The sequence below is a fragment of the Mustela nivalis genome (genome assembly GCF_964662115.1).
Source record: "Mustela nivalis genome assembly, chromosome: 15".
In the NCBI taxonomy this organism is placed as follows: Eukaryota; Metazoa; Chordata; class Mammalia; order Carnivora; family Mustelidae; genus Mustela; species Mustela nivalis.
Genome location: NC_139034.1, coordinates 11,961,895 through 11,976,325, shown reverse-complemented (window position 1 = coordinate 11,976,325; position 14,431 = coordinate 11,961,895). Strand labels below are relative to the sequence as shown.

General features: G+C 40.2%; 1 protein-coding gene across 1 annotated transcript in view; it reads left to right on the top strand.

Annotated features, from left to right (window-relative positions):
- Positions 1 to 6,659: 6,659 nt before the first annotated feature.
- LOC309848900 (ligand of Numb protein X 2-like) overlaps positions 6,660 to 14,431 on the top strand; it is a gene marked incomplete at its 5' end in the record, with an annotated part of 51,559 nt that continues 43,787 nt past the window's right edge. The window contains 5 exons of the mRNA XM_082700938.1: positions 6,660 to 6,665; positions 7,831 to 7,978; positions 9,652 to 9,687; positions 11,982 to 12,131; positions 12,780 to 12,917. Coding sequence (XP_082557064.1) covers positions 6,660 to 6,665; positions 7,831 to 7,978; positions 9,652 to 9,687; positions 11,982 to 12,131; positions 12,780 to 12,917 — 478 coding nt within the window. The remainder of the gene's footprint in view (positions 6,666 to 7,830; positions 7,979 to 9,651; positions 9,688 to 11,981; positions 12,132 to 12,779; positions 12,918 to 14,431) is intronic.

The following is a 14,431-nucleotide window of genomic DNA, read 5'->3' as shown; positions in this document are numbered from 1 at the left end:
CTAAGCTACAAAAGAAATGAAGATTTTTTTAATGTAAAGAAATGAATACATGTAAATAAACACTGACTGCATAAAACAATAATACTCAAGTTTTATAAAATTGAAAAGCAATTTAAATATATGAGTGAGGACTGAAATAATGTATCTTAGGATCCTTGCATCATCTTGGTAGAGATTAGGAATGCTAGTTAATTTTTGTCTTAAAAAGTTGTGTGTAGGGACGCCTGGGGGGCTCAGTCAGTTAGAGCATCTGATTTTTTATTTTAGCTCAGGTTATGATCCTGGGTTGTGAGATCAATCCTGCTTAAGATTCTTTCTCTTTCCATTTCTTCTGCCCCTTCCCATATATCCCCACCCTGCTCTCTCCTTCTCTCTCTCTTTCTCAAAAAAGAAAAGAAAAGAAAAAGGCTGTTCATATTTTTTAATTGGTAGGAAAGTGCTTTTAGAAATAGCATATAAATTCCAATTGAATAGAAGATGAAAATGGAATTGTATTTGCCTCAGCATAAAAATAATGTCAGATGTCAATGAACAAATTTAACCAAATACGTGTAAGATATTTATAGAGAATGTTATAAAACTTCATAAATGGATGGATGAAAAGATATGTTGGGGTAGATCTATCTCAATTTCTCTCTCTCCCCCTGCCAACACACACACACACACACACACACATGCACACACACACATGAAAACCTAACTAAATTGAAGGGCTGCACTATATTCATGGAATAGAAAAGTCAATTTAAAAATATATCAATTCTTTCCAAACTAATCTATCTATAAATTCAGTGTATTGTCAATCACTATCCTAACAGGTTGATGTGTGTATATATTTTGGGGGTGCAGGGATTTGTCAGTATGTATGTGTAATGAGCTGATTCTACAACCTATATCGTAATGTAAAGGGCTAAGAATAATTCTGAGGAAGAACAAGAAGGCAAGACTTTCCCAAATTATAGTACTTAAGGTGGCATGTTGCAAGAATAGGCAAACAGAATGAGAGTCCAGAAATAAAACCACATATATGTAGCTATCTGGTTTATGAAAAAATGTGATATTACAGATCAGTGTGGGGAAACTCTCTTTTCAATTCATGGGGCTGAGAAAATTTGCTATCTATATGGGTCAAAAGATGAAATTTGATTCTGACCCCACACTATGCATTCCTATGTTGATTGAAGACCCAAGTGTGAAAGGCAGCATTATAAACTTTTGGAGGATAAGTGAGAAGAGTCTCATGACTTTATTATAGAGGAAATTATTTAAAACAGACTATACAAACATTGTAGACAATAAATTGAACAGTACTTAAATTGTACAATTCTATTCCTTAAAAAAAAAGACAACAATAAAGCAGTACAAGGACAAACCATAGAGTGTAAGGCAGGTTTTTAAAAACTATTTTATTTATTTGAGAAAGAGAGAGAGCATAGGGGGAAGGAGCAGAGGGAGAGGGACAAGCAGGCTCTGTGCCGAGCACAGAGCCCCACATGGGGCTCGATCCCAGGACCCTGAGATCACAACCTGAGCTGAAATCCAGAGTTTGAGGCTTAATCAACTGTGCCACCCAGGCACCCAGAGAGTAAGGCAGTTTTAATACATATAATATACAAAGGATTCATATTAAGAAAATATAAAGAACTTCTATAAATAAATTAGAAAAAAGGCAGAGGCTCCACAGAAAAATGGGAAAAACATTTAAACAGGACTTCACAAAATAAGACAGACAAAAGTTCAGTAAGCATATATGAAAGTATTTAACTTTATTTTTAATCAGGAAAATTCAAAAACGTTGACACTAACATGTTTTGGCAAGGATGGATAACAGCATGGATTCTCAGACCATGGTTGATGTTGGGGTGTAATTTGTTACAAAACCTTTCAAGAACAATTTATCTTCCTCTTATCCAGTGGATAGGAACCATCAACTCACTCCTACATGTGGATTCTAGAAAATTTTAAACATATGCAATAAGATACATGTATAATGTTTATAGCAACCCCATTCTAATAGCCCCAAACTGTAAACAATAGCAACAGTAAAATAGGTATATGGTGATATAGTCATAAAATGGAATGCTATGCAGCAGTGGAAAGGAACAATCTTCAGTTACATACAACAAGGATTAAACTTAAACATAAGTTTGAACAGGGATGCCTGGGTGGCTCAGTTGGTTAAGCAGCTGCCCTCAGCTCAGTTCATGCTCCCAGCATCCTGGGCTCGAGTCCCACATGGGCTTTTTTCTCTGCAGGGAGCCTGCTTCTCCCTCTGACTCTGCCTGCCACTCTGTCTGCCTGTGCTCACTTTCGCTCGCTCTCTCTCTGACAAATAAATAAATAAAATCTTTCAAAACAAAACAAAACAAAAAAACATAAGCTTGAACAAAAGATGCAAGGCACAGGGTAGGTAACAAAGAGGCGTCAGAGCAATGCAAAACCCAAAGCCAGAAGGCAGCCATCGCCACGATGGGCCTGGAGAACCAGACTCCTACCCAGCAGGATACACTGCAAAAACTTCGTGGACTTGGGGCGCCTGGGTGGCTCAGTGGGTTAAAGCCTCTGCCTTTGGCTCAGGTCATGATTCCAGGGTCCTGGGATCGAGCCCCATATAGGGCTCCCTGCTTGGCAGGGAGCCTGCTTCCTCTCCCCTCTCTCTCTGCCTGCCTCTCTGCCTACTTGTGATCTCTGTCTGTCAAATAAATAAATAAAATCTTAAAAAAAAAAAAAAAAAACTTCGTGGACTTGACCACATCGCTTGACGTCCAGGGGGTTTGCTCAGCACCACCAACGGGATCGGCCACCCCCCACCAAAGGACGCTCTCTGAGCTTCCTGGCTGGCAACTCGCAATGACTGCGCTTATCGGGCTTCAAAAGCTGTGGAGCGGATGAATGAATTGCTCTCAGTTCATTTCCGAACTGTCAGGGAAAGACAAGCTACCCCTCCTTCTCCGGGAAGGGACGGCAGCCGACCTTGGACTGAGCGCGCCTCCTTTCCTCTAACAGGGCTTGGACTGCTCAATAGGGCCCTCCCCACCTTGGGATTCCACGCATCCTTTTACCAGTAAGGAAAGACATAAGCAATAATATTTAACATCCATGAAGTTCAGATTACATCAACACCTATGCAAACACAGACCTAAGGGAACGGTTTTGCTGTTTAATGCCAAGCGCCTACCCTTTAAGAGGACCGGAGTCCCACCCCCACCATGCACGCCCCCAGGCCACGCCCCCCTCGCAACCCGCACTCCCCCGCCCAACCCAGCGCAGCCGCCCCCCGCCTCCGCCCCTTCCTAGAATGCCCTGCGGCGGCGAGCTCCTCCCATCCTAGGGTGCCTTGCTGGGCGGGCTCGCTCCCGGTGGATTACGGGCGCGCTGCGGGCTCGCTCCCGGTGGGTTACGTGCGCGCGGCAGGAGTCGGAACGTGCTGTCCGGTGCTTGCCCCACCCACCTCGGCCTGGTCTGTTCAGCTTCTAGGGCTTGAAGTTCTCGCCCGGTTGTGGCTGGGCAAGAGCGATGCTGCCTGGACCGCCTTGGCTTTGAGGAGAGAGTAACGTCCAGAACCCCTGCTGCTTCCTTTCGGCGGTGAACCCCGGCGGCCATGTCCACGGGGTTCTCCTTCGGGACCGGCACGCCGGGCTCCACCCCCGTAGCCCCCGGCGGGACCGGCGCAGGCGGCGGTTTCCTTCGGGACGGGGCATCTAGGTAACTGCGCTTCTGCGCCTTCCCGCCCTGGTCCTCTCCGTGACAGCCCCGTGGGTGGGCCCGTCCCTCTCCCTTCCCGCTGGGTTCCTTTCTAGTGGGTCTGGGAGAAAGAAAGACAGACTTGCGCAGCGCCAGCCTCATAGTCCTGCCGTTTGGGGGCCTGGTCGGGAGGGTGGTCATAGGGGTTGTGAGGTCCCCAGAACCCAAATGGTTCACCCAGTGTCCCTGTCGAGTGGGGTCTGGCTGGGTGAAAGGGCCTGGGGTTTCACGCTGAGCCCTAGCAGTGCGGCAGTCTGAGGCACAGAACGGAGAACGACATTGTGGGTCATTCTGGGGTTTCAGAAAAAGACAATAGAAAAATTTTAAGGGGGACAATTAGAGTTTTATCCCTGATAATTCAGAATTCATTGCAGGATATATGACTTTGGACATTCCACTGCTTTAATGATTTCGTGGTATTCTAAACGAGCTCACCTCTTGGTACCTCATGGTCCTTTGTTACTGTAGTTTTTTGTTTTAAATACGTGTTGCAGCATTTCTTGGTGGTCATTTTGAACAGTGTGCGTAGTAGTATTCGTGAGTGTTATGGTGGAATGACTCACATTGTCTTCTAGTTACACTGAAAACTGTAGGTAGCATATTTATCGTTTTTGTGCAACCTGCTAAAGCACCGCTTCAGGCGATGACGAAATACAGCCAGCAGAGGTTTAGAAAAAGACATTAATAATAGTCAAAGGTCATTTTCATGGTGAGAGATTTAATTTTTAGAACTTCGTCTTTTTAAGGTAAAAGGGGAGGAGTTCATTACATCAAGAAGTGTGCATAGAAAATGTTACAAGGTATCTATCTCCTGAAGCTTGAGGGATGTCATTGTAGAGTAAAAAGCCAAAAGTATCTTCCTTATATTAAAAAGGGGAGGTACAGGGGCGCCTGGGTGGCTCAGTGGGTTAAGCCTCTGCCTTCTGCTCAGGTCATGATCCCAGGATCCTGGGGTTGAGCTCCGCATGGAGCTCTCTGCTTAGCAAGGGGCATACCCCCTGCTTCTCTGCCTACTGGAGAGCTCGCTCTCTCTCTGTCAAATAATAAATAAAATCTTTAAATATATATATATATATATATATATATATATATATATATATATATATAAAATTTACCAAGAAAAGTGGGGAGGTACAGACTACATAGTCAAGGAAAAAGTCTGGGAATTTCCCTTAATACCTCCTTTTCTCTCTGCACCCTTAATCAGCAATGCCTGCTAATTTTAATTACCTAGTTTCCATTTGCTTCACTTCATGTCACCGCCCTGTGGCAAGCTCTTGTCATTCATGGAACAAATATTTATTGAACACAGTTCCATATAATGGACTCTGTTTTAGATGGTGAAATAAATAAGGGTACAGCTCTTTCTTCCAGGTTTTCAACCAGTAACCCTTCTCCTATTTGGCGAAAACTATTCCTGTCATCTCCTACATAGATTAGTTCATTGGAATCGCAATTGCTGTGTCAAAAATAGACTTTTTTTAAAAAAAGATTTTATTTATTTATTTGACAGACAGAGATTACCGGTAGGCAGAGAGGCAAGCAGAGAGAGAGGAGGAAGCAGTGTCACTCCTGAGCAGAGAGCCCGATGAAGGACTCTATCTCAGGACCCTGGGATCATGACCTGAGCCGAAGGCAGAGGCTTTAACCCACTGAGCCACCCAGGCATCCGGATTTGGTCTCTTTAGGTAAATCATTTTAGGGAAGTTACTCTCCAAGCCTCAGTTCCCACATCTGGAACAGAGATGCTGATGAATAAAGTACTTAACATCATATCTGGCACTTGGTAAGTGCTCCCTAAATGTTACTTTCTAAGTCCACATTAGGGCATGCTGGAGAAGTTAAAACAATATTCCTGACCTGTTGGAGTCCACAGTAACACATTCTGATGAGCCATTGGCAGATAATAGTGGGTTGAGGCAAAACTTGGTCCTGTTTGGGGTAGCTTTTAAATAAATTTCTCTCCTGTAGAGAAATTTCTCTTTTGCTTTCTTGAGTAAGAAGATACCACTTTGATGTATTTCTTCGGTAATGTTTTCACATTTAATTATGAAACAGTGCCTTGTGTCTTCAGTTATCTTAAGTTGTCAAGAAATTTTAAATATTTTGTCTAAAAATACAAAATTTCAGAAAAAAATACATAATTTCATTGTGCATCTTTCTAATTTGTGGAATAGCAGTAAAACCAAATGGGATCACTGAATTATTTGGGAGGGAGGAGAGCATAATTACCATTTCCTTAATTTGAGGTCTTCAAAATTTGCCAATAACATTTATTAAAATACCTTTTTAGCTCAGTTGATTAAGTGTTCACAGTTTTGTGCTTTGTTGGTGAGACCTTGCAACCCTGTTTTGCCAACCTTCTGTACTTCACATACCCATGTTCCTAGACATCATTTTAAAATGAATGATAGGGGTGCCTGGGTGGCTCAGGGGGTTAAGCCTCTGCCTTTGGCTAAGATCATGATCCCAGGGTCCTGGGATCCAGCCCCGCATCGGGCTCTCTGCTCAGTGGGGAGCCTGCTTCCCTTCCTCTCTCTCTGCCTGCCTCTCTACCTACTTGTGATCTATGTCTGTCAAGTAAAAAATAAAATCTTTAAAAAAAATAAAATAAAATCCATGATAAATTAAGACACAGGGCCAGCTCCCTTTTTTTTTTTTTTTTTTAAGATTTTATTTATTGATTTGACAGAGAGAGATCACAAGTAGGCAGAGAGGCGGGGAGAGAGAGAGAGAGGAGGAAACAGACTCCCCGCCGAGCAGAGAGCCCGATGCGGGACTCGATCCCAGGACCCCTTTTTTGACCCCCTACTCAGTGTTGATGACTGGTTTCAAGTTCTGTTCCCCTCACAGTGATTGGCTGGTGTAATACATTGTATAAAATGTGTTTAATTGAATTTATTAAGTTCCTAATGATGACAGTAATAACATTTATTAAGTGAAGTTAATTCACCATGCATAATCTCTCAATCTTTTGCAAAAAATCTGTTAAGTGGGCAAAGTTATTAACATTTTGCATATGAGGAAACAGAGGATCAAGAAGGCTAAGTTATGTCACACAAGTCCCAGGACATTGGAGAGCTGGCACTGGAACCCAGCCATAACACCGCTACCTCCTTAAATTGCAGTGTCCCAGACATAAGCTTTTTAAAACTGACCTTGACTTCTCTTGGGATTATGTCTGTTTGGAAGGGCAGGCAGGATAGAATAAAGATACCTATATAGGATGAATGGGAGCTCCCATTATGTTATGTGTTATAGTCTCTTTTAACTCTCCTCTACAATTTTTGGAGTGTCAGGTTGTTGAGACATTTTGATTATTTTAATAATTTGTTCTCCCACAATAGATAGCAAATATGAGCCCCTGAGCTTTGATAAGAACAGTTGAAAGTCGTGAACTTTGTTCACATCACTTGCTATTACCAGCTATTCTTTTTAAGCTTTCAGAAACTCTGAAGAGAATTTCTCCTTATGAACACATAATCTGGATAGAGGGTAATTTTTACTTTGTATTTTCCTCTTGCCAGGTTATGTTTAGTCCTTTTCCTCTTCTCACCCCTACCCCAGTTCTTGATGCTGTTTTGGTGAAACGTAACTGTATCCCCCGTCCCTGCCTAAATCCATGAATATGGTGATAAAGCAACAGAGAGGTGGCAAAGATCACTTAAAAGAACTTTTCTGAGTATGTTTTATTTTTCTTTATTTAGTAGTTGGGAAAGAACAAATGTATTTAGAAATATGGACTATCCGTGAGTCATTCAAGAGGAAAATGATCCACATTCATAGGATTGCTCTGTGGCCATTTTAAAATATGCTAACTGTCAATAAAACTTAGAGAAGGAGAATATGTGATACTGTTTATGATTTCCTTGGGATCTGAAATCTTTTGTATGTGACTTATTTTTAAAGAGAACAGGAGAATATTTGAATTGGGTTGGTTAAAAATAAATTGATAGTTCTTTTTGTATTCTATGGCAATATATTGAATATGTGAAAAGAAAGAAAGTGTTTAACCTTGAAGAGTTAATTTTTATTTTTCTTTAGGAAATACTGGCTCCAGTAGACTTTATTTTGTGTTCTTTATAGATAAGCAACCCTTCAGTGGGGCTCAATTTTGGAACTCTTGGAAGCACTGCAACTCCTGCCACGACATCTGCTCCTTCAGGTGGTTTTGGAACCGGGCTCCTTGGATCGAAACCTACCGCTGGGTTCACTCTGGGAGGAACAAATACAGGTAAGGAGGATTGTCACATTTCAGGGAGTAGCTATGGGATATTCTTTTTAAGGTTCTGGCTTATATCTCTGCCCTTTATATGGATTGTCAGACGTAAATATTAAGATGAAAAAATATATAGGGATGTGGACTTAAGGGCCAGTGGTAGGCGTAACATTGGTTATGATCTATTCTAGTGTAAATGAAAACACCCATTTAGGGGTTCTTGGATGGCTCAGCTGGTTAAGGGTCTAACTCTTGATTTCCACTCGGGTCATGATCTCATGCTTGCAGAATGAGACCTTCTTTGGGCTTTAAGCTCCTTGGGGAGTCAGCTTGAGATTCTCTCTCTATTTCCCTATCCTCCTGTTGCATACTGCACCCCCCTCCCCCAAGCTCTTCCTCAAAAATAAATAAATCTTCAAAAAAGAAGAGAAACAAATTTAAAGAAATGCGATTTTTTAAAGAAAGATTTTATTTATTCATCAGAGAGAGCGAGAATAAGCAGGGGGAGCAGGAGGCAGAGGGAGAGGCAGGCTCCTCACCGAGCAAGGAGCCCATTGCAGAACTTGATCCCAGGAACCTGGGATCATGATCTGAGCTGAAGGCAGCCGCTTAACCAATTGAGCCACGCAGGCATCCCAAGACCTCTTTTCAAAATAACTTCTTTTTTGGTATACTTGACACAATGAAGATATACCTCTTTAAATATAAAGAATTAATTTAATGTTTTTTAAGATTTTATTTATTTATTTGACAGACAGATCACAAGTAGGCAGAGAGGCAGGCAGAGAGAGAGAGAGAGAGGGAAGCAGGCTCCCTGCTGAGCAGAGAGCACAATGTGGGGCTCGATCCCAGGACCCTGAGATCATGACCTGAGCCGAAGGCAGCAGATTACCCCACTGAGCCACCCAGGCGCCCCAAGAATTAATTTAATTTTTACAAGAGAGTATATAATGCAGTGTTTCACCTTAGTGAAGATAAATCAAGTTTACCAATTTGGACGTTAATTTAATTTAGTATATATGGTGCAGTCAGCATCCTTTCTTGCTATAACATTATAATTTACCTTCCTAAGAGATGTTTTAAGTTTTTATATCATTAAAAGAGTCGTTTAGATGGGAAAAGGGCAAAAGGTCAAGGTTTCTGGTAGACATTTTGATAATAAAAATCTGTTTTTTAATACTTAAAGATATTTGGTTATTAAAAATATGTGTCAGTAATGCTGCCATTTCAAAAGCTTATTTCTTTATTTACTCTTTATTCTGTACCCGCAGGGCCTCTCGGTCTCTGTTACCACTTTATGCATTGACATTGCAGCTTTGATTGAAACTTTTCACAGCCACACATAGAAAATGTAAGAACTGCAGGAATGCGGGAGCTTCCAGTGAGCTCCTCGAAACGACTTTGTGTGCCAGTGTTTGCTTAGAGTAGCTTTTTTTCTCCTTGCCTAATGTTGTTATAAGCAGTAGTTGTTTGCATTTATAAATCTTATTCCCTATATAATTATATATAGCCGGTAATATGAAAACCAGTGCTCTAGGAAGAACGTTTCTATTAGCGGTCATGGTAGAAGATACTGGTTGTTGTAGTATCATATCCTGAGGATGACTCTAAGTCTTGCCCTTGTAATAACCCCCCCAAAATGTCATCTGCCATTGATGATTAAATTTTATTTCTCTTTTTGTCCCCAGGAATAGCAACAAGTATAACTACAGGATTAACTCTGGGTAAGAATTTTTTGAGGAAAGATCCCAGATCTGTGGTTTTCTTCTCTTCTCTTTATTATCTCACAGAGCTGGGGTATAGAAGGAAGCATGTAAGGAACCTAATAGATCACAGACACTGACTCATTATACAGCCTTTCAGTACTGGAGTTTTTAAAAAAGTCAATGACTGTTCAATTCAGGAAAAAAAACTTTAAATACAGCAATGGTTTTTTTCCTCTGGAGGTTTATTTTACATTGTATTTTTATAGTCATTTGAACCCTTTTAGTGGAAAAAAGAAAAGCAACAAACTCTAGACCAGAAGTCTTAGAATTAAGCCCTGTTGTAATTCCAAATCATTGTGAGGTCTTAGGTAGTCATGTAGTATCTGGCAGCTTTTGGTTATCTGTAAAACAAGGGTAGGACTGAAAAGTTTTTGTATTTCTTTTCAGCTCAAAAACGCCATGGTTCTCTGTAGCGATACGCCAAAGGGAATGTGAGTAAGTAGTATGACAGTTAATAATGTCAAAGGAAATGAATGAATGAAAAGATAGTATGGGAACTCAGTTAAAGTTAAGTTTATTAATTTAATTAACATTTGAAGTAAACTAAAGATTGGTGGACTTTGTTCTTTTGGATGCTACTCACCTGTGACCCACAGAAAGGGTAACCCATCTGTTCGTTACCAGAGTTTTGGACAGGATTGGCTTTGGGGCAAGCAGTTGGATTCTCTTCTTTTCTGAGATTTTAGAACCCATACAGGATTTCAAAGCACTGTACCCGGGCAGGAATTTCTGGTTGTGGTAAGGGCAATCCAGAAGTTTAATTTCTGGCAGCTGCTTCTCTCAGTGCCTTTAGGGAAAGCCAAAATGCAGGTCATTATGTATTTCCTCATTTAATAGTTTGGAATAGCTATTACTTCCTAACTCTGTGGCCTTGAGTATACATAATGCTTTGAACATTTAGTATTAGCTGTGGTGTGGTGATGGTACTGGTGGTGCAGGCGGTACTAATGATGTCAAGAGCATCAGCATGAGCATGAGTAAGGCATTCAGTGGGTGATGAGGTGAAGCTGACTGGCAGGTATAGTAACATGTTCTTGTATGACCTGATAAGTGCTCTAACATGTATGAAAGGCACGAGGGAAGTAGAGGAAGATAAGAGTAGAAGTTTATTTTGGAGGCAGGAAACATCATTCCTGATGGAGACGTGCAACAGCCCAGTCATAAGGGGACTCAGGGAAGTAGGAAAAGTACTTGGTTAGAATTTAGGATTCAGACGTGGGAATGGTAGGGAGAGAGGGGGTGTGAAGAGCAGATTGGAAGTAGATAGGAAAGGTGTTTGTGTGCCACGCCTTTTGACTCTAGTGTAGAGATAGTATAGAGCTAATAAGAGCCTTCAGTCAGAGAGAATCACCAGGGTATTATTTTTTGTTGGTGTTCTTGCTTCTTCTTTTTTAAAGTAACTGAAATAATTCCAAGAATAGATTAAAGTTTAGAGGGACTGATAGCACAGAAACAAATTAAGAGGTTATATTTGTTCTTGAGAAGAAGATGACCTGAGCTAAGGGTTTTGAGGATGCTTGTAATCCAGAGCTATTTCTGCAGTAGAATCAGCAGGATTCATGGCTAGTAGAATTCAGGAGAGAGAAGGGATGTCAGGGGTGATTATGGTTTCTGGCTTGAGCAACTGAGTGGACCACGGCAGGGGGTTTAGGAAACGTTTTGTGTAGGGAGGCGTAGAGGTGGAAAGTTAAGGGACATCCCGGTAGAGCTAACCAGTGGAGACTCTGGTAGGTGTAGATTTAGACCCATGTTGCCCTAGCTGAGATCCTGTAGTTGGGAAGTATGGGAGCAGGCCTGGAGCCGTAGGCAGTATCATTTAAGAACTGAACAGAGGAAGGAGATGGACAAAAGCAGACTGGAAGGAGTAGCCAGGGTTGACAGAAGTAAAGGAAGAGGAAACAGTAGAGAATGGTGGTTTAAATAGCGTTGGAGGAGAGGAATATTTTTCTGTAGAGTATAGAGCAAAGGAAGGGTAAGTGCTGTTTTAGGTAAATCCAGGGGTAGAACTGAAATTGGATTTCAATAGGACCACATTGATGGGACTTTTTCTTGCTTTTCCTAAGATCATAGCATCCTCTTTTAATTATTCACCATGATTTGGCTCCAACTTCTATATTTTCCTTTTTCATACCTACCCACGTATCCTTCTGGCTACAAAAGTAGGGTCATGAACTTTTAGGGATCCTGATTGAAACCGGTGTAATACATATACAGTCATGGTAAAATAGGATTTGTTTGTTTGTTTGACACAGGAACGCCAGCCACTACATCTGCGTCTACAGCAGGTTTCAGTTTAGGATTTAGTAAACCTGCCGCATCTGCCACACCATTTGCTCTCCCTATTACTTCTACCTCAGCTCGTGGTCTTACTCTTTCGTCTGCTCTGACGTCAACTCCAGCAGGTGAGGCAGAATGGAAAAAGTCACGTTTTGTGGTTGAATTTTGTTTTGTTTTTGGCTAGTGAATATAGGGATCCACCTTATTCAAGATAACTTCAGTTTTGGAAAGTTTTTATTTTAATCACTCAGCTATTAGGATCCTACAAAGATCATCATTGGCTTTAAAGCAGCAGGAGCCATCCTGGAAGTTGATCTCTGTTTACAGAGCAAAGCAGGGACAGGGTGAGAGGTAAAATGTAAAACTATTAATATTCACTTTGTTTTCAAGGAGCATATTGGTGACAAGAAAGGATAAAGAATTTGCATCAGCCTTGCCTGCCTTAGTATTCATACCATTTTGAAGGCGAATTTGGCATCCTGCATTGCAAACTCTTTATTATTCTCTGGAATCTGTTACCTTACACCATTCTAGTGTTACCTAGAACTCTTATTTGTGTCAGTAGCGTTTGCCTTACGGTCTTATTTCTCTTTATTCTTAAGTTTATGTAATTTTATCTTTAGCAAGTAGTTTTTTAGGAAAAACTAGAGTGAATTTTGTCATGGACGTGAGGGCTGTCTGTTTTGGTGGTGGTAGGGAATGTTTTGTGTTTTCTCCAGTGTTCTTAGAAATGATGTTTCCTTTTGAAGCCTTTACCGTTTTACTTTTTATAGGATCTACAGGATTTACCCTAAATAATTTGGGTGGAACAACAGCTACAATTACTACCCCATCAACATGCCTTTCCTTAGGGGGAGCCTTAGCTGGTTTGGGAGGTTCACTTTTCCAGAGTTCAAATACAGCCACATCAGGTAATTCATGGTATTCATTTTCCAAAATAGTAAATATTTATATTTAAATTTACTTTATCTGTATTTTGACCTTTGGAACAGACCACTTTGTCTCTTTAACCTGAATGTTGTTGTTTCGTATGAAAACTGAATTATAAAATAATGGTTTTCATGCATAATTGGACATCTTAGCCATATTGTAGAAAAAAAGTTTTCTGCTTCTCAGTATTGACTGACTATATAAAGAAACAAAGAAGGGCCTGTTTAAGGATCTTATAAACTATTCTAGAGAAATTTATCAAGAAATGGTAGTTGTAGAGTCTTGGATCATTTGGTATCTAAGTTCGTTGCAAAACAACTTGACCTTTCAAGCCCTGGTTTTAAGAATGGCTCTCCATTACAGGCATCAGGAAAGGCTATTAGCGTGCTTCGAAGAAAAGGTTTTAGAACACAAGTATTAAATTTATTCTAGTCAAGCAAAATACTAAAGTATCAATTCAATTGGCAAAGAATACTTCATATTTTCCATCTTGGATTGATTTTTCATTTCTTTCTTATTTTGAAATTAGCTTCATGTTAAGGATTCTGTCGATGTTTTGAGTATTAAGATATACCATAAATATATTTATATATAAATATAAATGAATGAATAATAGAGGAGACATGATACTATAAATAATGTAATATAATACCATGTAGGAGTGAGAAGAGCTTTCCTCTGATTTGAAAACATTGTATAATTATCTCACATAGCAATATAATATCAAGAATTTCTCTTTAACAATTTATGTGTTAGGAAAAACATATTTTTTGGCTTTGAAACATGTTAAAATCATAGCATTCCCAGTAATACATAGGTTCATGTATAATGGCTATTTTATATCAGAAGTTTTACTCAACACCTCGTAGGTGTCTAATACTTGGTCGTGTGGGAGAGATGAAGGAGTATGACCTAGTGTTTTCTATTAAACAGCTCTTTCATGTCCTCTGTTCAGGTGCTAAATTTAGTGAAGAAACTCTGGGTCAGTGGAAAGGGAAAAAAGGAGTTGGTGAAGATAATCTGTAAAAATTTGTAGCATTCAGATTTGCATTATCTTTCAGATACTTGTCTTTGTCACTGTAGTCTCACCTTGTAGGTATTCAAAATATCTCCTAATAACTGAATCACTGGATGACTGTAACATACATTTCTTTGTAGGATAAGTGTTTAAACATCTCTCCTAAAGAGTCCTATGAGAGCAAAACACAAAAATAACAGAAAGGGGAGGTGGAGGATTGTTTTTGTGTCTTTCTAATGAGTTTGTAGGCCTGCTAGAATTTTTCTTAGGCTCTAGACACACGTCAGTGCTTGATTTATGGTTGTGCTAACTAAACATACCCCCTGTATTTTTTTTTTTAATGGACATTCATTTAGCTGTATTTTTTTTTTCACACATTGTCAGTATTTAAATCCACTCTTCATATATCCCCTGCTTTTATTCAGTACCTCTGCTGTTTCCTCTGTTTAAAGTAAATAGCATCTGTCCAAAAAGAAA